We start from the raw sequence: 24294 nt of genomic DNA, 5'->3' as shown, positions 1-24294 counted from the left end.
GATGCGATCTGTTCCTACGGTAGTGTTTGTAGCAGGTGAATATGTAGACTCTGCTTTAAAACACTGTAAGCAAACAGCCCATCTCCCAATGCAATCTCCCCTCCCCACAAATAACTACGTAATACCCTCTGCAAGTTCTTCCCCAAGTTTAGGCAAAACCCCTTCTTGTAACTTGGGTTTGGGGCCTATATAATTCACTTTCCTCCGTGAAGTACCAATAGCACCTTCCTGACGTTATCATTTCTGCATCAGACTTAACCCAGCAAAAGAAAAGCACAAAGCTCTTGTGTGCTATCACCACACCCTACAGGCATCAGACTATTTCAAAAGCCTTCTATGATAGGCCTGGGTTATAAATGAATAAGTGCCAGTTTTTCTATTCAGCTTTTGTGCAATACACACACACACACACATGACTTCCAACAGGCAAGAAGTTCTGCGAAATGTGAAAGAGCATATTTTGAAGGTTACAAAGAGGTTTAACTACTGAAAGTTTCCCCAGCAGTGCTTGGTAAGCTATTAACTTTTTAAGAGGCAAGTCACAAGGAGAGGTGAACATTTCCTCCATTAAATTTTCTCCATTTCCTCAAGAGAGACTTTGGAGGGAAAGACTATGTTCCATCCATTCTGCTTTAGGAGTCTTAGATGAGACAGAACCTTTAAGCCGGGGCTGTGTTTGTTCTAGATTCATGATCATCGGGTTTTATTTAAAATGTGGGCATCACCTGGTTCATGCTGGAAGCAAACAGGTGGTTGAAGGTTTCTAGTACCGATGTGGGGGGGGGAAGGAGGGGGGGATTCTGTCTGTTCTCCTGGCAGAGGTAGAATATTGTCAGAACAACAACTAGCAGATTTAGTGACCTGGCGCAACTCACAGGTTGAATGGGTTGCTTTTCTTGGCAGAGAATTAGGAAAGTTTTAACACCAAATACACACAGCCCTGTGCTTAACCCCCAAGGCTCAGGTGAGTAAGAAAGAAAAGGGGGAAAGAGACAGACACACCCAGGAGGTAGCATTATTTAATTTTTTTATTGAAGATCATTGGTGCTGCTTCCATATTTTGTTAATTCCACCCCCCAACATTGAGATGGGTGCAACTTTCTCCACAATATCTCATTTATACACAGTACTACGGACAAGCACAAAGCCACTATGGCGGTAAAGAGGGAGGGGTTGTGGGTCACTGGGAGGGGGGGCCGGGAACACAGCTGCCATTCCACATTTGTTTTCCAAAAACACACATACAGAGACCAAAAAAAAAGAAAGAAAAATTTACACACTGGGAATGATGGACTAATTTTGGAATGAGGGGCCCTGGAGACCCCTGCCTTTAGGTGCCCCCTTCCTTTTGCCCTCCCTCCCACACCATATTCAAGCCTTGGCCAGGAGTGGAATCCTGCTTGAGAGTGGTCCCAAAGCTGGAATGGAGGAAACCAATGGTCCCATGGGGTGAAGGAAGCAGCCAAGAAGTGGGGCCTCAAAGGAATGCCACCTTAAGAGTCTAGGCTTTGGGGGGGGGGAGGAAGGATAGAGGAAGGTTTAGGGGCCCGGGGAACAGGGAGAAGGAGCTGTAGCTGGTTTGGCAAGTTTTAACAGCAGCCGCAAGGTTGGGATGCAGCTGCTTTCATGAGAAGGGAGCACCAGAGGGGGTAAAAAGGTGAGAAGGCAGAAAACCGGAACCTAACTAAAACGGAGAACCCACCCCACATCCCACCCACCGAACCCCCCAAAAAATGATAGCACAGGGCCAATAATATGGAAGCTCCGAAGACGCTGGCACGACGGGGGAGGGGGTGGCTCACAAGGGCTTGCCCTCCAAGCTGATGACGGCACTGCCGCCCAATTTCTCCGCAAGGGTGCAGCGATCCTTCACTTCCTCGTAGCAGTTTGCTTGCACCTCGTGCTTGATCCCTGCAAGGGAAGAGGTGGGGATGTGAGTGGCTCTTGCTGACCTCCATCATGTACTCCTGCCCAGCCAATTCAACAGACCAATCCCCAGATCAGAGAAAACACTACCCCTTCCCCACTAGCAGCTACTAGAGATAGAACAAAGGCTGAAGAACAACAATGCCTTCCCCCCCCACACACACACTCTGTGGCTAGGAAGGTGTTAGACCTGCAGAACAGCAGCTATCCACCCCTTTAATTCCAATCTCTGTATTTGGTCCACCACCACAGCTCCCCGGTCTCAACAACCCCACCACCTCGGCAATTTGTAGCAGCCACAAATTGCACTGGCAATTTGAACGGCCAAAGTCACTGGCAGCAGCTCCCAAGAACAGCCTCCACCAATGGTACCCCCTCCAGAACCAGCCATGCAAGCTGGGGCTGGTGAGAGCTAGAATCCTGAAATGTCTGTGGGACGCTAGTGAAGGCTGTCCAAGAAACTTAAGAGATGGACTTCCTTGGCTCAACACTCCATTTGCAGCATCTGAAAAGTCATTCAGCCTGCTAGCTGCTATTCAGATGCAGGGAGGGGGGGTCAGACTGGGGAGAGCGGTCAAGTCAATCTCAGGTGGAGGTAAGTGTGGGCCTGTTGCCGGTACAAAGTTGGGAGGTAGTTGTGGGAATTAGCATGCTGTTTTCAGACAATGAGAGTGAAGATGAATGAGAAGGCAACATGGAAGGGACCAAAAGTAGAGTTTGAGCCCAATCAACTGTTTATTCAGGAAGCAAAGGCAGCCCTGTTTAGGGAAGTTTTTAATGTTTAATGCTGTATCATGTTTTTAGTATTTGGTTGGGAGTTGCCCAGAGTGGCTGGGGAAACCCAGCCAGATGGGTGGGGTATAAATAATAAATTATTATTAAATTAATATTTCACCACTACATTGTTAACAGCCACTTTAAGGGCATTTCAAAAATGCCTATTGCTGAATCAATGTCTAAATCTGTCCCATTGATTTCAACATAGCCAACCCACAATGATATAACTGAAATATTGCTGGGGAGGCTCAAACCTCTAAATGAAGGGTGGAACCTGTTCCTGGAAAACTCCCAGCATACCCAACTATGCTGGCTGGGGCTGATAGGAGTCCAGCAACATATTCTGGGGGCCATAGTCTGACTATCCCTGCTCTATGAGCCTCTGAGCACAGCACTACCAAGCCTTAAACTTTGGGCCCTACCATTTGCCACTTCTGATCATGTGAAGGCCTTCTCTCCATTTTGGGAGAGGGGGGAGCCTTATTGCAGATAGGAGCATGGCACAGGAAAGCAGTGGCCAGCGTCAATTTGCTTCTCGCAAGGCCAGTTTCTGCCCCTCCAAGATGGTTGCGGAGAGGCAAGCACAAGACAAAAGCATCTTGCAAAATTAATCGCTAACACTGACAGTAATTACTTGGGAGTTCAAAGCATCTCTTGTACTGCTGACTAAGCCAAGGGCTGGTTCTCTTAAGTGATGGAGATGCACAGTATGCAAATCGACAGCGGTCAGTGAGCAGCTTGAGCGTATCACATGCTTCTGAGGTGAGCATCAGCTTCAAAACCAAGACACAGACTGGCCTAGGAGGAAGCTGCCATATGCAGGGTCAGACTAACTCAATATTGGCTTCACTGACTGGCAGCTCTCCAATATTTCAGACACTGCTCCCCTCCCAGCTGTACCTGCAGATGCCAGGGATCCAGCGTGGGGCCATCTGCGTAAGAGGCATGTGCTCTACTGCTGAGCTACAGCCCTTCCCCCAGCAGACCAGTCCCCAACTCCTATCCCCCTGGTGTGAAAGAGGCAACCGCACCAGCTCTCACCTGTGAATTTTTTCTTGATGGCATCCTTAGAACTGGCATAGATCATCTTGCTCTTCAGGGGGGCACACTCAGGCGCCCTGCAGGGAGACAAAACAGCAACCTCAACACCAGGAGTGTGACCAGCCCCAACCCCCATGGGAATAACAAATATATATCCTCCCTTCTTAGTCTGAACAGGGTGGAAACAGCTCAAGGAGCGGAGAAAGATAGAGAAGGAAGGTGCCTGAGGGTATAGCAGCAGCCACGTCATCCATCTGCCTAATGGGAGTCACTTCCTCAAACGGAATCCTGGGACAAAGATACTTCCCCCCTCACCTGCTGGAACAGAGGGTGGGGGGGACTTATGGTCCTCCAGATGATGTTGGACTGCCTTCAGTCTCAGCCAGCATGGCCAATGGGTGAGGGATGAGTTGAGCCCAGGAACATCATGAGGGCCCAGGGTTCCCCAGTTCTGTGCTACAGATTCCATGACCTACAGCCTTTTAAAATGAAGACTACAACAGGGCAGCCCAAATTTCCCTGCACACTGTGTAGGGCAACAATTGCCTCTCATTCCTGGGTTGTTTATACCACCACCACCCCCTTACCTGGGATATACACGGTGTTTAAAATAGTTGTGCTGTTGCCATGCCACAATTTGATATTGGCACAAACTGAACTGCTTGGGAACAGATTTCTATTCTCTGTATCCCAGGTATATGGGAGGGGGGTGCATATATGTGAGGTGGAGGAATGCTTCCCTGACTTTAACCCCACATTTATCATGCCAACAGTGCCAGGAAGCCAGGAAGGTGCCTGAGGCAGTGATCTATCCCTACTCCTAGGATTTCCAGGCAAGCCACATCAAAGCAGCTCTGCCCCCATTGTCAACTCTGAAGAGAACTAAGGTGCCCAGAGTGAAATCCTCGTGTTCTGCCATGAAAATCCTAGAGCCCTCAGCCAAGCTCAGTCACTTGCTATCTTCTCCAGCGGGTTGTTCTCAACAGCCCTTGGTTTGACACCCGGGAAGGAGTGTGGCAAGACAGGTCCTGAATAGACCTTTTCATGAGATCTGGGGGAGGGGGGTGGCTGGAGCAGATAGAATCCAGTGTCCAGCTCAGAAAAAGTAGCCAGGCTTTTCTGTCACCCAGGCAAGTAGCCTCCAACAAAGGGTTCCAAACACACCAGACCCTTTGCTCTGATCACATTTGCTTGGTAGCGTTTTTCTGGCCAAAGGAACTACTCTTCAACATGATTCCCCAAGTACGGGAAGGGGGGGGCTGGGGGGGAGGGGATAAAGGGTGGCCTGGCAATAGCCCCAGAGTGGGCTTTAGTTTGTTTTGTTTTGAGGAGGGAGTCCTCACCAGAAGATGAAGACAAGGTCCTCCTTTTTGCTTTCCTTTGTCTCATAGGTGGCATCGTAAAGGGCATAGCGGCAGTCACGGTCTGGCAGCATCTTGACGAAGTGGAGGTAGGGGTCATCAATGGTGTCCCCCACATCCCCCACCAGGATCTCCTTCCCCTCTTCCAGGATTATGTTCTTCTTATCTTCGCTCAAGCAGAAGAGCACAGCTTTCTTGCGCTTCTTCACCTCTTCCGGGGTGGATGCTTTGCGCACCTTCATGTCATTGAAGACCTTGATAACTCCATCGGAGACGGCTACGCCAGATGCCTGCCCAGGGAGGGAGGGAGGGAGAAAGGAAAGGAGTCAGCCAATAGCCACACCAAAGCCTCCACATGTGGGAGAGAGAGTAAGATGCATTCCCTCCCACTTCCATAGTACTGGATCTCTGGGTTATCCAATGAACCAGATGGCAGGATAATCAGGACGGATAAAGAAAATACTTATTCGTGTGGTGCATAATTCATTTACAGAATTCGCTGCCACTTGATGTGGTGATGTGCACTAGCCCAGATGGCTTTGAAAGGGATTAGACAAGATTACTAGCTTCCCACACATGATGACTATGTGGACCCGCCCATGTTCAGAGGTGCAACTGTGCCTGAATATCAGTAGCTGGAGAGAAATGCCAGGTTGCCCTCATGGCCTGCTTGGCAAGTAGCAACTGTGGAATAACAGGATGCTGGGGTGACGGGGCCTTTGGTCTGATCCAGGGGTCCCCAAATTAAGGCCCGGGGGCCGGATGTGACCCAATTGCCTTCTAAATCCGGCCCGCGGGCGGTCTGGGAATCAGCATGTTTTTACATGAGTAGAACGTGTCCTTTTATTTAAAATGCATCTCTGGGTTATTTGTGGGGAAATAGGAATTCATTCGTTCCCCCCAAAAAAAAATATAGTCCGGTCCCCCACAAGGTCTGAGGGACAGTGGACCGGCCCCCTGCTGAAAAAGTTTGCTGACCCCTGGACTCTGATTTGGAAGGGACCCTGAGGACTATATAGTCTAACCCTCTGCAATGCAGAAATATGCCGGTGTCCCCAGAATGACATCCAGGCTGATCCAGAAGAACTCTTACATTCACCAATGCTAATTAGCAAGGGCTCAAAAATGGATCCACAAACTCACTTGCCATAAGGAAGAATCCTTTCAAACTCTGTAAAGCATGAGCAATCACTGCCCCCCCATTCTGAGTGCTTCAGAAGTAGAGCATGACACAGACCAGCCCCCACCCTCTTCCTGAGCTCAGAACTGGGGAGCAGAGATTTTATCCCTGATCTTGCGCTGTGGAGGCAACTTCAAAGCACATCCTAAGCTCAGTGCAATAGAGAGAAGCCTCAAACTCCCCATCCCTACAGGAAATGAAGAGGAAAAGGTTTAAGGCAACCACAAATTTTGGCTGGCTACTGAGGCCAGGCAGTTATGGACAAGATCCCAGAGCCTAAACCTAGATGCCTTTCCCAGAGCAGGTTCTGTGGAGAAACTGACTCCAACGCAGAGTCATCTGGAGTTAAGCCACATAAAACTTTTTTTTACAAGGACTACTTCAAATGACTATGACTAGACAGTGAATTTGCGACAGACCTCTCTCTCACACACACACACACAAAGAGGGACCCCTCCAATTGACCTTTTAAACAGAGTCAGAAATCCCCATCGCTAAAATAAAGAGATAGAAGGAAATGGATTCAGGTTAAGGTTAGGATGATGACGGAAGGCAGGATTGGGAGTGGTATGTACTGGTGATTTAACAGCCAGAATTGGAAATAAACCAACTAGGGAATGTTTTCTTAAAGAAGAAAAAATCTCCTGGGTTCCATGCCTGCCCCCAGGAGAAGAGATGCTGGGAATCTGGCACTAGCTTTCTGGGGTGGGAAAAGCACAGAATGCAAAAGCAGAGACAGCAGGTGCCCCAAAGCCGCCAGTCTGGAGGGAGGTGCTTGGCCTCCTGCCTCCAGCACCAGAAAAGGAAGTAGACTTGTGTTGCAGGGGATGGGGGGGGGGAGAGAAGGTTAAGTGGCAGCAATCAGGAGGTGCGTGCTCAGGACTGTGGTTTTTCTTGAGAGGGGGAGAGATCTATTGTCACCAGCAGAAGCTGGGAAACAGCACAGGATCTCTTTTTTGGGGGGGGGTGTAAATCCCGGGCAAGGGAAACAGCCCGTCCAGTTCAGAGTTCGGGAAGTGAAGAAGGGGGTGCGTTTTTAAAACCAGCAGTAGAGAGCAATTTTGGCAAGGTGGAGGGGAGGAGAAAAATGTGAGAGGATCAAGAGCCCAGGAATTTCTCGCCAGCACTATTAAGGAGTCTCTTGGCAGACCAGCTCTTGCTGCAGGAAGGATATAAACCACAAGCCTGAGAGTGTCATTTGATAGACATTTTAGGAGAGGTGCCACATTCAGCCAGCATTTAGAACCTGCTCTTTGGCGAGGGGACAAATAGTTTTATCCAGGTATTTTGGGTGGGGTGGGGGATAAAAGTGCTGCAATGCCACAGCCACGTGAAAGTCTTGGCTCCCCACTCCCCGCGCCGGGACCTACACACAACAGGCTCCTCTATATATCCCTCTTAACCTGCATCTCTGTAGAGAGAAGCTATTGGGGAAAAGAGAGGAAGAGGGAGGGACGGAGGCGGCAGGGAAAGAACAGACGTCCGGGAAAGGAAGAGGACAGCGAGTTCCCTCTGCGCAGGTCTTTCAAATTAAGAAGCAAGAAAGGGCAATGCCGGTTCGGAAGGCATTAGGCCACCCCACACTTATGGGGCTCCTGGGTTCTACCCTCTCCCATCCAGCTCTACAAAATGGGGGGGGGAGTAAAAGGGAAAAAATAGGATTGCATCCAGCATCACACCCCGTAAGAAGGGTGATATATAGGTCGGGCGTGGTGGGGGGGGTGAGGAGGTTGGGAGGATGAGGGGGTTCCCTTCCCCCTCCCACTACAGAAAATAGCTCCTCCCCATGTGACTGGCCATGTGATTGCCAGAATGCGACGGGGGGGGGAGGACGGCGAGGGGATAGGCGGTGGGGGGGGCCGCTACATAAGAGCCAAAGAGGCACCTTCACCGCCAAAGCCAGATGGGGTAGGGGGAAAGGGGCCCCCGAGAGCCCCCCTCAAAATGGCGGCCGGGAGACAAGATGGCGGCCCGGTGTGTGGGGCGGGCGGTGGGGGGGCAGTGGAGGCGAGGGGCCGCGCCGGGTCTTACCATGGTGCTGCAGGCGACGAAGGGGAAGGTGAAGGAGGGAGAGAAGGTGTGCGCGGCGTCGGCGGTGCTCTTCGCGCTCGGAGCGGCTGCTGTTGCGGCGTCGGCGGCGACTGCTACTTCCTTCTCCGAGGCGGCGGCTCCGACTCAGTCTGCGCGTCAAGCGAGGCCCAAAAGGAACTGCAGCCCCGCCCCGGCACGACGCTTCCGCTTTAAGGCGCCGCCCGAGGAGGAGCCGCTTCCGGTCCGGAGGCGCGATGCGCCATGGGAAACCGAGTCCTCCCCCATTCTCTCTCTCTCTCTCTCTCTCTCTCTCTCTCTCTCTCTTCACACTCTCCACAAAAAAGGCCTCGTCTCCTTTCCACTTGGCTTTCCCTTTCCCGACACCCCCCACAAGAATCCTGGGAAACGTAGTTCATTGTGACAGGCCGGAGTTGGGGAACCTGCGGCCGCCGGCGCCTGCTTGGACTCCAGCTCCCATCATCCATGCCAGCCAGCCTAGGTTGATTGCCGGGGATGCTGGCAGCTGGAGTCTAGTCAACCTCTGGAGGGCCACATTCGGCGTTTTGAAAAGGAACTCGGGGGAACTGAGTTCCCTTTTAAAAATTAAATATATATATTTTTGTCTGGGGGTGCAGGAACAGAAAGACCTTGCGCTTTATCTAGGAATTATTATGTTGTATTTAGTAATAAGTAATAGTCCTTTTTTCTAAACAAAATGCTTAGTGGTACTCTCATTTTGACTCAAGAAAATAACCATTTTATAGTTCAAATCGGGAAAAGTAAATACAGTAAATGGACAAAAGTACAAAGATTCACAAAATGTTTAGGGGTATGCATACCCCTGCATCCCCCCCAGAAAAAAGCACTGAGTAATAATAATAATAATAATAATAATAATAATAATAATAATAATAATAATCAACAGTAAGAGAGTAAAGAAGGAGTGGGGAACCTGTGGCCTTCCAGATTACTAGACTCCCATCAGCCCTAGCCACATCAAGCCAGTGCCAGGAATGAGGGGAGATTTAGTTCAACAACACATGGAGACCAACATGCACCTCTTTCTTGGTGTGATAATATTATATCCAGATGGCCAACCATGTTATTCTCCTGTGGCAAAACCAGCAAAGATCATGTGATGTGTTAAAGACCAATAAATATACCATGGCACAAACTATTGTGGATTGAAATCCACTGCACCCGGTTGCATTGAGTGCAATCCTGAGCTACCCATGTGTGCTTAGGTGTGCTTGTATTGCAAACAGTGAGGTCAGAGACACAGATAATTCCGTAGCTGAAAGGGTGGTGGCTGACCAACTGCAAACATGCCTAGATGAAGCAGATTATCTAGGCCTTTTTCAATCCGGCTTCAGGCCTGGTTATGGCACTGGAAAACCCTTGGTCACCCTGCCTGGAGAGAGAGAGAGAGAGACCCCTGTTGGCTCTCCTCAATCTCTCCGTGCCTTTCAACACCATTGGCTGCACTTACTTTCTGGAATGATTTGGGGTTCCGACTTGGAGTCCCTGCTCTACAGTGGCTCTGCTCCTACCAGAAAGTAGAGCTTGGCCACATGGTTTGGGGGCATTGGGATCCCTCAGGGGGTCTGTCTATTCTGTCTATTCTGCCTCCTGTGCTACCTACCGTTGGGAGTAGTCTTCCAGTAACCTGGGAGCTCTATCTCTCCATCCAAATCAGGGGAGGATGTACAGGTGCTGGACCACTTTCTGAAGTTCAATAAATTTCAACTGAATGCCAGCAATAGTGCTAATGACAGGCAATTCCTATATTTGGGGATGAGGAAAACCAATAGCTTGGGGATAATCCTGGATCCATTACTGTCACTGGTGGCTTCAGCAGCAAGTGCTTATTTCCAGCTCTGGCTGGTTTACCTGCTATCCCCATTCCTTGCTGCGTTTCAGCAAGCCTTTCATGACTGGACTACTGCAGTGCATTTTACATGGGGCTACCCTTGAAGATGCCCAGGGACCCAGGTGGCGCTGTGGTTAAACCACTGAGCCTAGGGCTTGCTGATCAGAAGGTCGGCGGTTCGAATCCCTGTGACGGGGTGAGCTCCCGTTGCTTGGTCCCAGCTCCTGCCAACCTAGCAGTTCGAAAGCACGTCAAAATGCAAGTAGATAAATAGGAACCGCTACAGCGGGAAGGTAAACGGCGTTTCCATGTGCTGCTCTGGTTTGCCAGAAGCAGCTTTGTCATGCTGGCCACATGACCTGGAAGCTATACGCCGGCTCCCTCGGCCAATAATGTGAGATGAGCGCGCAACCCCAGAGTCGGTCACGACTGGACCTAATGGTCAGGGGTCCCTTTACCTTTACCCTTGAAGATGCCGCTACTAGTCCCACAAGTGGCTACGCTTTAAGTCTTGCCCGGAGGGCCATATTTGCTCCTAAGCCTAAAGTGACTCATCCATACTATCGTTTATGCTTGTCCTTCGCACTGTCAGTATTTTGGCATGCGTTTAAGACACATTTGTTTATCTTGGCCTTTGGATGACAATTGTTGTCATTAGCTTGCTATTCCTTTCCTGCTGGAGTAGCAGTTTGACTGTTTTAGTTTTAACTTATTTTGTTTTCGGTTGTATCTATTTTCTAATGTGTTGTTCCTTGAACTCCTTCAGGAGAAAGGGGAGGGAATAAATAAGAATAAAAAGTAATATACAGTGGTAATTCACAAAACAGTTGTTGCTGGATGACCATCTGTCATAAGTGCTCTAGTTGCAATTCCTGCATTGCAATGGTGGGTGGGTGGGGATTAGTCAGTGTTGCCCATTTCCCATTATCCCTAGATAGGGATAGATATCATCCCAGGGATGATGGGAATTGTATCCAAAAGCAGCTAGAGACCCAAGTTTGGGAAACACCAGACTAGTTGATGCTCAAGGCCTCATCCAACTCTACAATTCTATGCTTTTATGGTAACAGAGTCCAACATTGGCAAGCCAATAAAGACATGTACAGTAGTGGGATTTTAAAAACCGCTTTGTCTCCTCCCCATTCAACCCACATGATAGCATTGAACCTCTTGCAGTTTAATGGTTGCAGTTTCTCTTCAAATTGTTTTAAGTTTCAAAAATTGAAGTTAAGGGCTTTTTTTTACAGCCACACTAGGACAGGCTTGTAGGTCTCCCACAGGGGTGGATAGGAGATGGAGTCCAAGTGGTCGAATAAAAAAAAAATGTGCGTTTGAAATGATGTTTGGGGGTTTAACAGAATTCAAGGCTTCTTCAACAGTCAAAGATTCTTTTCGAGGCAGATGTCTAGAGATTGTGCACACCTAATTCCTGGCCTCACCCTTCAAGCAACATGTGTCTAGAGTGACTCTGAGCAAGTGGAGAGGGCATTTATTGATTAAAACATTTTCATGCTACCATTTGGTCCTAAACAGGGGCCCCCAAGGAAATTTAACAAAAGCAAAAAATAAATAAACCCATTTAAACAGTAAGAAAATTAAAGCAAAATAAAAAAATAAAAACAGGAGCATTAAAATCCAGGTGGTAGAGACTTTCCTATGAAATTTTGGAGAGCTGCTGCCGGTCAGTGTAGACAATGCTGAGCTAGATGGACCCATGGGACTGACTCAGTTCAGGTCTCCTTCTTGTGTTCCTGTTTTATTTGGAAGATCCGCGGGTCACTGCAGAGCATCTGCTATGCAGGCAGAAGGCACCAAAATTTCCTAGAAGGGTCTCTACCAACTCTCACAGGAGATGCAGGGGTTTGAACCCAGGAACTTCAACAGATGCTCTACCACTGAGCTAAGGGACTGGCTGCGAGGTGCAGTGTGCTGATGGGATCAAGACACCCACGATCGAATTACTTGGCAGCACTAGAATGTGCATAACTCAACCAGCCTCCCACCACAGCAGAGATCCTAGCCACACGCTGGGGCAGGGGGTGTGGGGGAATGAAAGGCTGACGGAAGCTAAAAGGAACACATTTATTCTGTGCTTTGATTTCCAACCCCCCCCCCCCACACACACACCTCAGCACCTCCAGTTTTAATTTCCCATGGTTTGGTAAAAAGAATAAGAGGGGGGGGAAAGAGGAGAAAACCGAACTGGAAATTCTGAAGAGGTTTTTTTGCTCTGGAAATAGAAGGCGAGGGAAATTCTTTGGTCCCCAACGATTGCCGAGCGAGTGAGACAGAGTAGGTACTCATAAATTATATGCCCATTTTAGGAAAACATAAAAAGCCCGGAGAAAAAAGATCCACGTCTGCCAGCAGGAAAATAGCTCGGCTTAAATAGGAGGTAGTTTGAAGGGCACAACAGCATCAGTGCTAGGAAGGTGGGTGGGGGGTGGGGGGAGAGGCCAATCCATCCGCACTGTTAGATAAACCTGCCTGATGCACACTCTCCAAAACAATTTGGGGGTAAAGTGTGCATGAATTAGTGAAAACAGTGCACAAAAATGCATTGCATAAAAGGAATTATTCCTTTGTAAAAATTGGGCAGAATTGCACACAAGTATGTGTATGTTAGGAGAAATTCAATCTAAAACATTGTTGAATTTCCATGAGGACTTCAGTAGCCAATGAAATGCTCTGCAGGTGTCGCTGAGACTCCAACTCTCCCCCCCCCCACAGCCAGCATGGCCAGTGGTTAGGGAGAATGCTTTCCCCCAGCGAGGCTGGAAATGGGGTGGGGGTGGGGGGGCACAAAGAGGTTCCCCAGTCCTGCCTTACAATGTACAGGAAATTTTCTTCTTTACAGCCCCATGAACAAAGGGCTCACTTGCACAAAGCTTAGAAAAGTTGTTCCTGGAAAAAGAAATTACATTAAAATGGTAGATTTCGAGCAGATCCACTCCATACATTGAAAGCACATCCAATACACATAGAAAGCACATGACTTCCACCAAAGAATGGTGGAAACTGTAATTTCTTACAGTTGCTGGGAACTGTAGCTCTGTGAGGCAGGCCCCCAGGATTCTCTGGGGGAAGTGGTGTGCTTAAATGTGCATTGGATGTGCTTTATACCTTATTTTCCTATAACATACCTATGGTGTGGGTCTCCCTATGGTAACTACACTCTCTCCACAGGATTGCTGACTGAGTAGAGTTGGCACTCATTTTTCCGCTTCCTGTTCCTGTTTTTACAGTCATTTGATCTGCAAATATTTTGATGTCTACTTATAAAACCTAATGGCCCATTTTATTTTCTGATCGATTGGCAATCCTACTACAGTGCACAGATGGTGGTGGTTTTAATGCATCATTCATTTATTATTTTGCAGTTTAATCGCTCTTTCTTACTCTGAGAGCCGGCATTTTGGGGCTGGTTGGCAGGATATGTTTTGAACCTATGGTGGGGACAGGCTGTGGGCCTCCAATGATGTAGCTGGACTACACGTCCCATCATCCCTTACCAACTGACCATGCTGGGTGGGGCTAATGGAAATTGGGAGTCCAACAACTTACAAAGAGCGAGAGTTTCCCCTACCCTCTTTTTCCAAAAGAGAGGCCCAAAGGAACAGCCTGCTGATTAATTCATAGCACTTAATGGGTCTTAATCCTAGGAAATTGCGTATTAGTAGGGGCAGAGAATCTACCAGTTTAAGGCAGGCATAGGCAACCTTGGCTCTCCAGATGTTTTGGAACTACAACTCCCATGATCCCTGACCACCGACCCTGTTAGCTAGGGATCATGGGAGTTGTAGTTCCAAAACATCTGGAGAGCCAAGGTTGCCTATGCCTGGTTTAAGGGCCACTCCATTGCATACAACCTTCCCAGGGCCAGAAGCAAAAGTGGTTGCGCAATGGACTCCCATACTGTTGCAGGCATCAGTCTGTGCTTCCAGGGGTGAAGCCAAGCCGATGCTTTAGCAGCACTGATGTGACCTCCCTGGGGCGCAAGCCTGGGCAGTGTGTATGGCGCTCCGACAAGACCTTCCTCTTGGCATCACCGATGTGGTCCAAAAGAAAGCAGAGCACTACATTCCAGCCACAGGCTTCACACCTCTCCATCTAGGCCAGCAAGAGGCATTGCCACTCTTCACAAGCACATTCCAGGGTTCAAGAAGCAGTCAAAGGTGGGCAAGGGGCAGGAGAGATAAGGGGTGTGGCCTGGAGAGAGGGTGTGGCTTGGGGGCCAGACAAAGATGCCGGGAGGCACCCATTGCTTTTTGCCTTTTGCCAACTCACATACCCTGGAAGTAAGCCCCATTGGCTTTACTTATGAGTAGATACATTTGGACACGGACACACACACCTAGATCATGTTGCAGCATCTTCATCGCTCTTTCCCTCTATTTCCCAAAAGGCCTTTAAAAAAGAATCTCAAAGAGAGAGGCCGTTGATTCATACCGTGTTGCACCTTGGACTCACTCAACCTGCCTGGGGTTAAAACTCACTGAACTCGAATAGGCCTTACTTACTTCAGAGTAGGCATGCCTCAGTTTGCACTGCCAGAGAGAAGGCCGCAACAACTGTTTCCTTATCCTTTGCAAAGATTAATTAAAAAGACAGAGGTTCTTCATTGAGGGAGAGAGGGCTACAAGGCCTCCCCCACCTGCAGCTATTGACACCACCTTGTTTGTGCCAAAACTGTGTTTTAAGTGGAACCCCCAGGATGAGGCACAGGCACACAAAGGGCAGGTGCACACCATACATATAAAGCACATGGGGGGGAAATACAACACGCACACAGAATCTCGGGAAATTTTTCCACCTCAAAATACTACAATTCCCAGTACTGGTGGGCACTCACTTGTGGGGTGCCTCAGGGTTCTGTCCTCTCCCCCATGCTTTTTAACATCTATATGAAGCCCTGGGAGAGATCATCAGGGGGTTTGGGCTGGGTGTTCATCAGTATGCGGATGACACCCAACTCTCTCTTTTAAATCAGAACCAGTGAAGGCAGTGAAGGTCCTGTGTGAGTGCCTGGAGGCGGTTGGAGGATGGATGGCGGCTAACAGATTGAGGTTGAATCCTGACAAGATAGAAGTACTATTTTGGGGGGACAGGAGGCGGGCGGGTGTGGGGGACTCCCTGGTCCTGAATTTTGGACTCACAGCTGTCCATGGAGCCACAGGTTAATTCTGTGTCCAGGGCGGCTGTCTATCAGCTCCATCTGGTACACAGGCTGAGACCCTACCTGCCCGCAGACTGTCTCACCAGAGTGGTGCATGCTCTAGTTATCTCCCGCTTGGACTACTGCAATGCGCTCTACGTGGGGTTACCTTTGAATGTGACCCAGAAACTGCAATTAATCCAGAATGCGGCAGCTAGACTGGTGACTGGGAGTGGCCGCTGAGACCACATAACACTGGTCCTAAGAGACCTACATTGGCTCCCAGTATGTTTCCAAGCACAATTCAAAGTGTTGGTGCTGACCTTTAAAGCCCTAAATGACCTCGGTCCTGTATACCTGAAGGAGCGTCTCCACCCCCATCGTTTTGCCCGGACACTGAGATCCAGCGCCGAGGGCCTTCTGGCGGTTCCCTCCCTGCGAGAAGCAAAGCTACAGGGAACCAGGCAGAGGGCCTTTTCGGTAGTGGTGCCCGCCCTGTGGAACGCCCTCCCATCGGAGGTCAAGGAGATATACAACTACCTGACATTTAGAAAACACCTAAAGGCAGCCCTGTTTAGAGAAGTTTTTCATCTGTGATATTTTAATGTATTTTGGTATTTGCTGGAAGCCGCCCAGAGTGGTGGGGGAAACCCAGCCAGATGGGCGGGGTATAAATAATAATAATAATAATAATAATAATAATACTGTATCCTTTAACTTTCGCAGGATTCTTGGAGGGGTGGGGGAGAGATAGGCATGCACTTTAGATGTGCATTGGATGTAGAGCGTAAATCAGATCGCCACTGCAGCAGCTACCTCTTTCTTGCTGTTGGGGGGGGGGGGCGAAGGCACTTGAAACAGAGAGATCAAGGAAGGCTTGGAAGGGGGGAAGAGAGAGAAAAATGAGAAGTACCCCTCCGCATTGCAGCAAATCTCCTTCACCCCCGCCCTCCATCTCTAGGAAGGAAAGAAGGAAGACTTCAGCATCTTTTGATGCACGCAATTCTAAGCCTTTGCAAATATGCACCAGAAAGAGACAAAGGGGGACTTGTGTAGCGGCGAGCCAGGCGCGCGTCCCTCCCTCCTCCCCCTCCTTTTCCTCTCTGCAACACACACACAGGCGCGTGCACGTTGCAGCTGCTGTTGCTGCTGCTGCCGCCGCCTGTCCCTCCGCGCGAACGCGCGCCCTGCCCGGGCCGCTCGTTGCTCCCCCGCCCCCTCTTCCCCTCCTTCTTCTTCGCTTCTCTCGCTTCCAAATAAGGCGTCGCGCGAGCCAAACCCTCAAGCGCCTCCCTGATTCTCACAACCTGATTTGCCCTTATTTGGGCATGTGGAGCGGCGGCGAGGAGGCGCAGCGCCTGGCACGCGGGCGCCCCCCTGCCGCCGTGGCTGGGCACTGCAGGGCTTCCTTTGCCTTCTCTCCTGGGAAGGAAAAGCCGTGCAAAGAAACGGAGGGGGGGGGAGGGAAAGGGAAAGTGGGGGAGGGGAAAGCGCCTGGAGATTTTCACACGTGTGTGCGTGCGTGTGTTACCTTCACAATAGGCAACACCCAACAGGGAGCTGCAGATGGGATCCCAGTCATTACATCCTCCTCTCCTGTGCCCTGTTCTTTCCACTGATGTAAGATAAACAGCGGGATTGCTGGCTGGCTCTGCTAATTGCTGCCATCTGGCTTTCCTTTATTAATTAAATTTAGAGCCTCATTCCCACTCACCTGGTGGAAGGACAAATTCCCTGATTGGCACATGTGGCACACACATCAAGAGGCGGCTAACTGATCTTCCCAAGCAGCCTAGTAATGTCAAATCATGCAGCCTAGTGGTGTCTGTCCCCCATCCAATTTTCTATCTAGAATCCAGCAATTGCTGAACAAGCAATACATTCATAAAATCGTAGCATTGTAGAGTTGGAAGGCACCACCCAAGGGTTTTCTGGCCCAGCCTTCTGCAATGCAGGACTTCATTAACATCTTTTGAACTATTGGTGTGGCAGAGGTGGAAGTGTTGCATAAGGGTATGTATACAAATGTATACAGTATTGGGTACTTTTGGGAGCCTGCGTTTTGTCCCTATCTGTACCATAAAGAAGGCTGATCGCCAAAGAATTGATGCTTTCGAATTACGATGCTGGAGGAGACTCTTGAGAGTCCCATGGACTGCAAGAAGATCAAACCTATCCATTCTGAAGGAAATCAGCCCTGAGTGCTCACTGGAAGGACAGATCCTGAAGCTGAGGCTCCAATACTTTGGCCACCTCATGAGAAGAGAAGACTCCCTGGAAAAGACCCTGATGTTGGGAAAGATGGAGGGCACAAGGAGAAGGGGATGAGTGTTGGTTGGACAGTGTTCTCGAAGCTACGAACAGGAGTCTGACCAAACTGCGGGAGGCAGTGGAAGACAGAAGTGCCTGGCATGCTCTGGTCCATGGGGGTCACGAAGAGTCGGACACAACTAAACGACTAAACAACAATGCACTGAAAATGTGGGAGAACGAGCCTGGAACTTACTTAGGCCCCACTGGCACTATAACGCAGCATTAGACCACTTTAAACAGGCTTCCCCCAAAGAATCCTGGGAACTGTAGTTGTTGTTTTTTGAACAGGTGCTTAGATTTGATAGGAGACACTATTCTCATCACAGAGCTACAGTTCCCATAATTCCCTGGGAAGAGGGGCTGACGCTCTGAGAGGTTTTTAAGAAGGTAGTATTCAAAGAAATTAGTGCTATCATAGGCCAATGAAGTGGTACATGATACTATTCTGTGTTTGCTACCTGTGTTCTCAGGGGGCAAGTCTAATTTACCTTCAAGGGAACTCATTACATTTTGTTAGTAGCTGCCAGACAGGTGATCCCTCAGGGTTGGAAAGATGCAAACATTACCAATAGATTATTGCTGCAGTACATATATGTATATTTAATTACCCTGCCAGAAAAATTAATGCATCAGTTGAAATTATGCAGGGGATCAGTGGACCAAGAGTCATTTGGATGGTGGGATTTTATTTTGTATGATAACATTAAACAGTAGGATCACTACATTCCAGCCCAATACAAAAATGGTAGGTGTTTTTTTGGGGGGGGGGTGGTGGTGGTGGTTAAGGACTAAAGCAAGGGTAGGCAACCTAAGGCCCAGGGCCCGGATCTGGCCCACGGGTGGTCCAGGAATCAGCATGTTTTTACATGAGTAGAATGTGCCCTTTTATTTAAAATGCATCTCTGGGTTATTTGTGGGGCATAGCAATTTGTTCATTTTCCCCCAAAATATAGTCTGGCCCACCACCTGGTCTGACGGATGGTGGACTGGCCCACAGCTGAAAAAGGTTGCTGACCCCTGGACTAAAGTATGACAATTAGTTTTTTTGTTTTTTAAAAACCCCTCTCTTTTCTCTCAATTTGTGCACCTGTAATGACAGAAGACGACTTGGAATGTCACCATTTAATGTTTTGTTCTTGTTACTTATCTGTGAAAATAGAAACCCCAAGTGTTTCACCACATGGGCGTAGCCAAGGGGGGGCAGCTGCCTCCCCTAAATCAATAAAAAATACTTGAGGTTCTGTCCCCCTTACAAAAGCCTGCCCCCCAACAAAAATCCTAACTATGCCCATGTTTCACCATAGCGGGGAACTAGTTTGAGATTCCGGGGGGGGGGGGCAACCTGTGTGCCTGCTTTGATGGGCAACTTCATTCCACCCCCCTCACTTCTGATGGTTCTTTCTCTTTAACCAGACTTCAATCAGACAGTCCTACAAACATTAAATTGAGGGACTATCCTCTAAAACAGGGCACATGGCTACCCTAATTCCAATGGCTTTGGGGGTCTAGATAGATTGGGCACTAGGGTTCTTCCTCCCCTGTAAACCTCCCCCCCCCCCGATTTTGGCCCCCTCCACCCTTTAACCATTTTGCCTGGCTAATCTGCGAGAATCTCCATCCACCCGCCTGTCTACACACTGGATAAATTTACTAGCTGACAAATTCCTGGAGTTCATATAGCGGCGGCGGATTAGACTGCAAAGCAGCTGGTGAGAAGATGGCTTGACTTTATGGTCTTGGAAATCAGCTGCAAGAGTTGCTGGGCTGTGTGGCTTTGCAGCAGGAGGTTAGGACTGGCAGTAAACCTAAAGTACTGGTTGCTAGGGATCATGAAGGGGGAGAGTGGGTTATTTCCTAATTGCCTCAGAGTCACCTGGTTGGCTACTGTGGGGAAACACTATGACGTGAGGCTGTTAAAGGCAGCCGTGAAGAATGGCTTGGATTAAAAGTTTGCAATCAGACTTTGCAAACAGTTTCAAGGACTTGGGTTTTCGTGGACTCTTGTTTCTACAATTCATCCCCACTCCCTGGTGACATATGAACCTAACCAAATGCCATGTTGGATCAAAAACCTTGCCTCTCTTTTATTTATTTACATTTTATTTTTTACATGCCCTGTGCCATAATGTCCCAGGACAGGTTACGACAATCAAACACACAATTATAAATAAAAATGAAACCATTGCAATAATCTCCCCCCTCAGTCTTTTCCGCCCTTTTGCTAAACACAGCTCTAGCTGGGGGTCCCCCCCCCATGTTTGATCCCTACTCAGAACTCACCAGCCACTGAAGCAGGCAGTGAAACAGAAGGTCAGCACCCTGTCTCCCCACTGGTGGTGCATAATAGAGGTGAACCACGGGGAATCCAGCTCTGGGACTTCTTTCAGAGCTGGAGCAATGATGTCATCTGCTGGAGCACCAGGGTGTTTGGCAGATGCTCCTTGTTTTGGCAAGTGAGGTGATAACGAGGCTTTCAAGTTTCCCAAGGAGGAGTTAGTTCATTTATGTACCACTTCATATTTCAACATAAACCCCCTAAGCAGTTTACAAATCCCAACAAGAAGGATTTTTTCGATGTTTTAAAATTTGTCTAAAGTGAGACATAGCATGATCATTGAAAGTGTTAGTGGCACAACTTACAGCAGCTTTATCAGGGTGATATTTTTCAACAAAACTTTGCACTTCAACCCATTTTGCACACATTTCTTTGATTAGTGCAGTAGGAAGACTTTCTTGCCTCTCCTCCTCCTCCTCCTCCTCCTCAGACAATTCCTCAGTTGCCGCCTGTTGCTGCTCCGTCAGAATGTTCTGGAGTTCTTCTGTGGTGAGTTCCGTCTTGTGATCCTGCACTAACTCCTCAATATCATCACTACTCACTTCCAAGCCCATGGACTTTCCCAGAGACACAATATCCTCAACAATAGGAGCATCCTCTTCAACATCCTCAAATACACCTTCAAGGAAAGCTTCTGGCCACAGTGTCTTCCATGCCGACATCAGCGTTCTCTGAGGCACATCCCTCCATGCTTTGTCTATGAGATGTAAGCAATGTAGGATATTGAAATTATTCTTCCAGAACTCTCTGAGGGTTAGCTCTGTGTCCGAGGTCACCTCAAAGCACCTTTGGAACAGTGCTCTGGTGTAAAGCTTCTTAAAATTAGGTATGACCTGCTGCTCCATGGGCTGGATGAGAGAAGTTGTGTTGGGGGGCAAAAACATGACATTGATAAAACTGAACTCTTCCACCAACTCTTCCTCCAATCCTGGAGGGTGAGCTGGAGCATTATCCATAACAAGCAGGCACTTCATTGGAAGATTTTTGGATTGGAGGTATTCTTTTACACTTGGCCCAAACACTTCATGAACCCACTCAATAAAAAATTGCCTGGTTACCCAAGCTTTCCTGTTTGCCCTCCACATCACAGGCAATTTGCTTTTTATGACACTGTTTTTCTTAAATACCCCGGGGTTCTCAGAATGGTAGACTAGCAAAGGCTTCAGCTTAAAATCTCCGCTTGCATTCCCACATAATAAAAGGGTTAGCCTGTCTTTCATGGGCTTGTGTCCTGGCAATGATTTCTCCTCCTTTGTTATGTAGGTATTCTTTGGCATTTTCTTCCAAAAGAGGCCTGCCTCATCACAGTTGAAAACTTGTTGGGGAAGGAAACCCTCTGCCTCTACACAATCTTTAAATGCCAAAACAAATCGGTTGGCATCTTCTTTGTTGGCACTGGCAGCTTCACCAAGTCTGACCACACTGTGTATGCCACTTCTCCTCTTAAAATTATCAAACCACCCTCTACTTGCCTTGAAAATATCACTCTCAGCACTTGTTCCAGGGGTGTTTTTGATGAGGTCAGCATGCAAATGTAAAGCTTTTTTACAAATTATGCTCTCAGAAATGCGGTCACCCGCCAACTGTTTTTCATTTATCCATATGAAAAGCAATTTTTCCACTTCTTCAATTGTCTGTGTTCTTTGTCTTGTAAGTGTTTTAACACCTCTTGCAACATTGGCTCCTTTAATGGCTTCTTTATTTTTTAAGATGCTAGAAACTGTAGATTTGGCAACACCAAACTGCTTTGCCAGATCACATACACGGACACCACTTTCATGTTTGGAAATAATTTCCTTCTTCACCTCTATTGTTATTCTGTTAAGGATTCTCTTGGCTTTGCAGCTTTTATCCATTTCTCACAGCACAAGGTGATTGGCAGAGGGCTCCTGAGATGAGATGAATACAGATGTATGCACTGGGTTCCACACAGTCACAAAAACAAATTGGTTGCAAGAGAGCTCCTGAGATGAGATGAGCACAGATTTCATACAGTCACCAAATTGATTGCATACAAGCCCAAATATCACCTCTGTGATGCACGGGTACTCAGGACTCAACAGCCAGCAGCTAGGCATCAGGATCTTGCACTCAGCGGAAGCCGCGTGGCATGTTCAACTTCCAAGGCTTGTTCGAAACCCAAAGCATTTACTTCCAGGTTTACAGTGTTCATAAACCGAAATGTTCGTCAATAGAGACGTTCGAAAACCGAGGTCCCACTGTGTAAGAAACACAATACAATTTCCGCATTCAAAACCAAATACTGTACCAAATAATAAATCATGATTCCACATTCTAATTTAATTTAATAAATGTGCATGTAAAGTGAAAGAGCCAAGAACCACGAAAAACAAATCTTATACAAAACATCCAAAGACAGAAGACCCTTTGGAAGTTGCAAGTGGACATGCAGGGTGTGTTAGAGCTACAACAAATTGTAGGCAGCTGACTTCATAGCACCTCTTTGTTGCTCACATGGCTAGGCTCTTATTGAATTAGGTGTAACCACACCTTTAGCACATACAATGCCTCTGCCTGACTGTTGATGAGCAATCTTCAAAGAACACAAGATGACTACACACCTGACAACAGGAGCGGAAGGATGACTTCAGTCTTACTACATCTACTCTCCCCGACCCCGTCTCTTTCATGAACCATGTGCCACCTTGGAGGTCCACTCCTTCAATAAATTTATTGTGCTAGCCAGAGGCCATGGCAATCACCTTGGATATCTCATACATAATCTATTCTGAAACATAGGAAGCTGCCTTATACAGAATCAGACCCACTGGTCCATCTAGCTACACTGACTGGCAGCAGCTCTTCAGGCAGGGTTCTCTGCCTGAAGATGCTGGGGATTGAGCCTCTGGGATCTCCTGAATGCAAAAACGGTGCTCAAACCACTGAGCAATGGCCCTTCCTGGTTCACAGATGTCTTTTTAAATTTGCAAAGTGGAGCAGTGCATATTAAGGTTCTCTTAATAAGGCAGCAATCAATCTGTGGTATGTAAACATGAAAATGCACTTAGTAATAATTGGCAGCTTCAGCTATAAGAATCAAAGTAGCAGGTGATGGGAAAGAAAGATCCTTCTCTGGTGGAAAACCTGGAGAGCGGCTGCCAGTCAAAGCAGATGCCACTGGCCTAGATGGACAAACAATTTGCAGCTTCCTCCCTTTCATGGGAGGGACTGAAACTCTCTGACAAAGCATCAGTCCTCAGCATCTCCTGTTAAAAAAGGATCAGGCAGTTTAAATGTATCCCAGGAGAGAAGCAGCTCATAGTTATCCATGGAAAAGCCTAATACAGGCTTCCTCAACCTCGGCCCTCCAGATGTTTTGAGACTACAATTCCCATCATCCCTGACCACTGGTCCTAATAGCTAGGAATCATGGGAGTTGTGGGCCAAAAAAAGTCTGGAGGGCCAAGTTTGAGGAAGCCTGGCCTAATATATCCACATAATTGTGACTGGCCGTTTAGAGTTGCTGCCAACTAATCTCTATTCAGAGTAGATCCATTGAAACAAATTGGCCTAAGTGAGATCACGTTCATTAGTATCAGAGCATCTACTCTGAGTAGGGCTAATACTGGGCTGGATACAACTCTTAGTGTGTCCACACACCCCAAAACAGATTGCAGCAAAGAGAGGCGCTTCTGCTCTTTCTACCTCTTTCTTTTTTTAAAAAAGTAGTTTTTCAACATAAAATAGCCCAACTAATACAAATGCGCGTGCATCTCACTATTTCCATGGTGCAGGTTGGAGATTGTAGTTGGGAGTGCCTTGCGACAGCCCTGCAGTGCAGTGCCTTCTGTGTACAGTACTGCAGAACGGAGGCTTGCCTGAAGCAGAGAGAGTAGTTTGCGAGAACCCTTCAAAATGCACTCCAGTAGTAATTGGCCCCAATGCAGGTTGGGCTGAAACAGAAGCTTGCAACAACCCTGCAGTGTTGCCCGCTAGGACACCCCTATTGCAGGAGGGGCTTAACAGGTCTGCGCTGCTCCTAACATTACTGTTGGGAGGTTCAGCTGGGGCTGGTTGGCTTTTGTGAGCAAAGGCGAGCCGTATTTATTTTTACCTTCCCCAGAGCCAAATCCAGCGCTCGGTTGCCTACGGAAGGCTCATCCTGCCCCACCGACTCGCGGGCAAACCGGCTGTCATTTTTGATTTGCCCAGGCGCCTCTCTCACTTTCGCCTCTGGAGAGAAGGCTGGTTGAGAGCGGGAACGCGGAAGCGGCCGCTCTGCCCTTTTCATGCGTCTACGGTTCCGCCCGTCGGCCTCTAGGGGGCGAAGCGCGCGTGCGCAGT

At 48.3% G+C, this 24294-nt stretch overlaps 2 protein-coding genes across 2 annotated transcripts; both read right to left on the bottom strand.

The window, feature by feature from the left end:
- Window positions 1-1010: 1010 nt before the first annotated feature.
- On the bottom strand, window positions 1011-8501 carry CFL1 (cofilin 1). The gene is made up of 4 exons (XM_035098398.2): window positions 8317-8501; window positions 5088-5395; window positions 3745-3821; window positions 1011-1911 (listed from the first exon to the last, which is right to left on the bottom strand). Exons 1-4 carry the CDS (start codon window positions 8317-8319, stop codon window positions 1799-1801), a joined length of 501 nt encoding a protein of 166 aa, XP_034954289.1. The 5' UTR covers window positions 8320-8501; the 3' UTR covers window positions 1011-1798.
- A 10783-nt stretch (window positions 8502-19284) lies between these two features.
- On the bottom strand, window positions 19285-24261 carry LOC118076145 (tigger transposable element-derived protein 1-like). Its single transcript, XM_035098736.2, has 2 exons — window positions 24065-24261; window positions 19285-22208 (listed from the first exon to the last, which is right to left on the bottom strand). The coding sequence occupies exon 2, from the start codon at window positions 21843-21845 to the stop codon at window positions 20199-20201; it is 1647 nt and encodes a 548-aa protein (XP_034954627.2). The 5' UTR covers window positions 21846-22208; window positions 24065-24261; the 3' UTR covers window positions 19285-20198.
- Window positions 24262-24294: the final 33 nt, after the last annotated feature.

Source organism: Zootoca vivipara, chromosome 17 (genome assembly GCF_963506605.1).
Source record: "Zootoca vivipara chromosome 17, rZooViv1.1, whole genome shotgun sequence".
Taxonomy (NCBI): Eukaryota; Metazoa; Chordata; class Lepidosauria; order Squamata; family Lacertidae; genus Zootoca; species Zootoca vivipara.
This window is presented reverse-complemented; position numbering and strand designations above follow the sequence as displayed.

What these genes read in the sequence shown, in the direction of transcription:
- CFL1 (XM_035098398.2), bottom strand. An exon ending in GACCTTGTCTTCATCTTCTG is followed by an intron (nt 3,822 to 5,087) that starts GTGAGGACTCCC and finishes GTCTCCCTGCAG; the next exon opens with GGCGCCTGAGTGTGCCCCCC. An exon ending in CATCAAGAAAAAATTCACAG is followed by an intron (nt 1,912 to 3,744) that starts GTGAGAGCTGGT and finishes CTTCCCTTGCAG; the next exon opens with GGATCAAGCACGAGGTGCAA.
- LOC118076145 (XM_035098736.2), bottom strand. Translation starts at nt 21,845, where the DNA reads ATGGATAAAAGCTGCAAAGCCAAGAGAATCCTTAACAGAATAACAATA.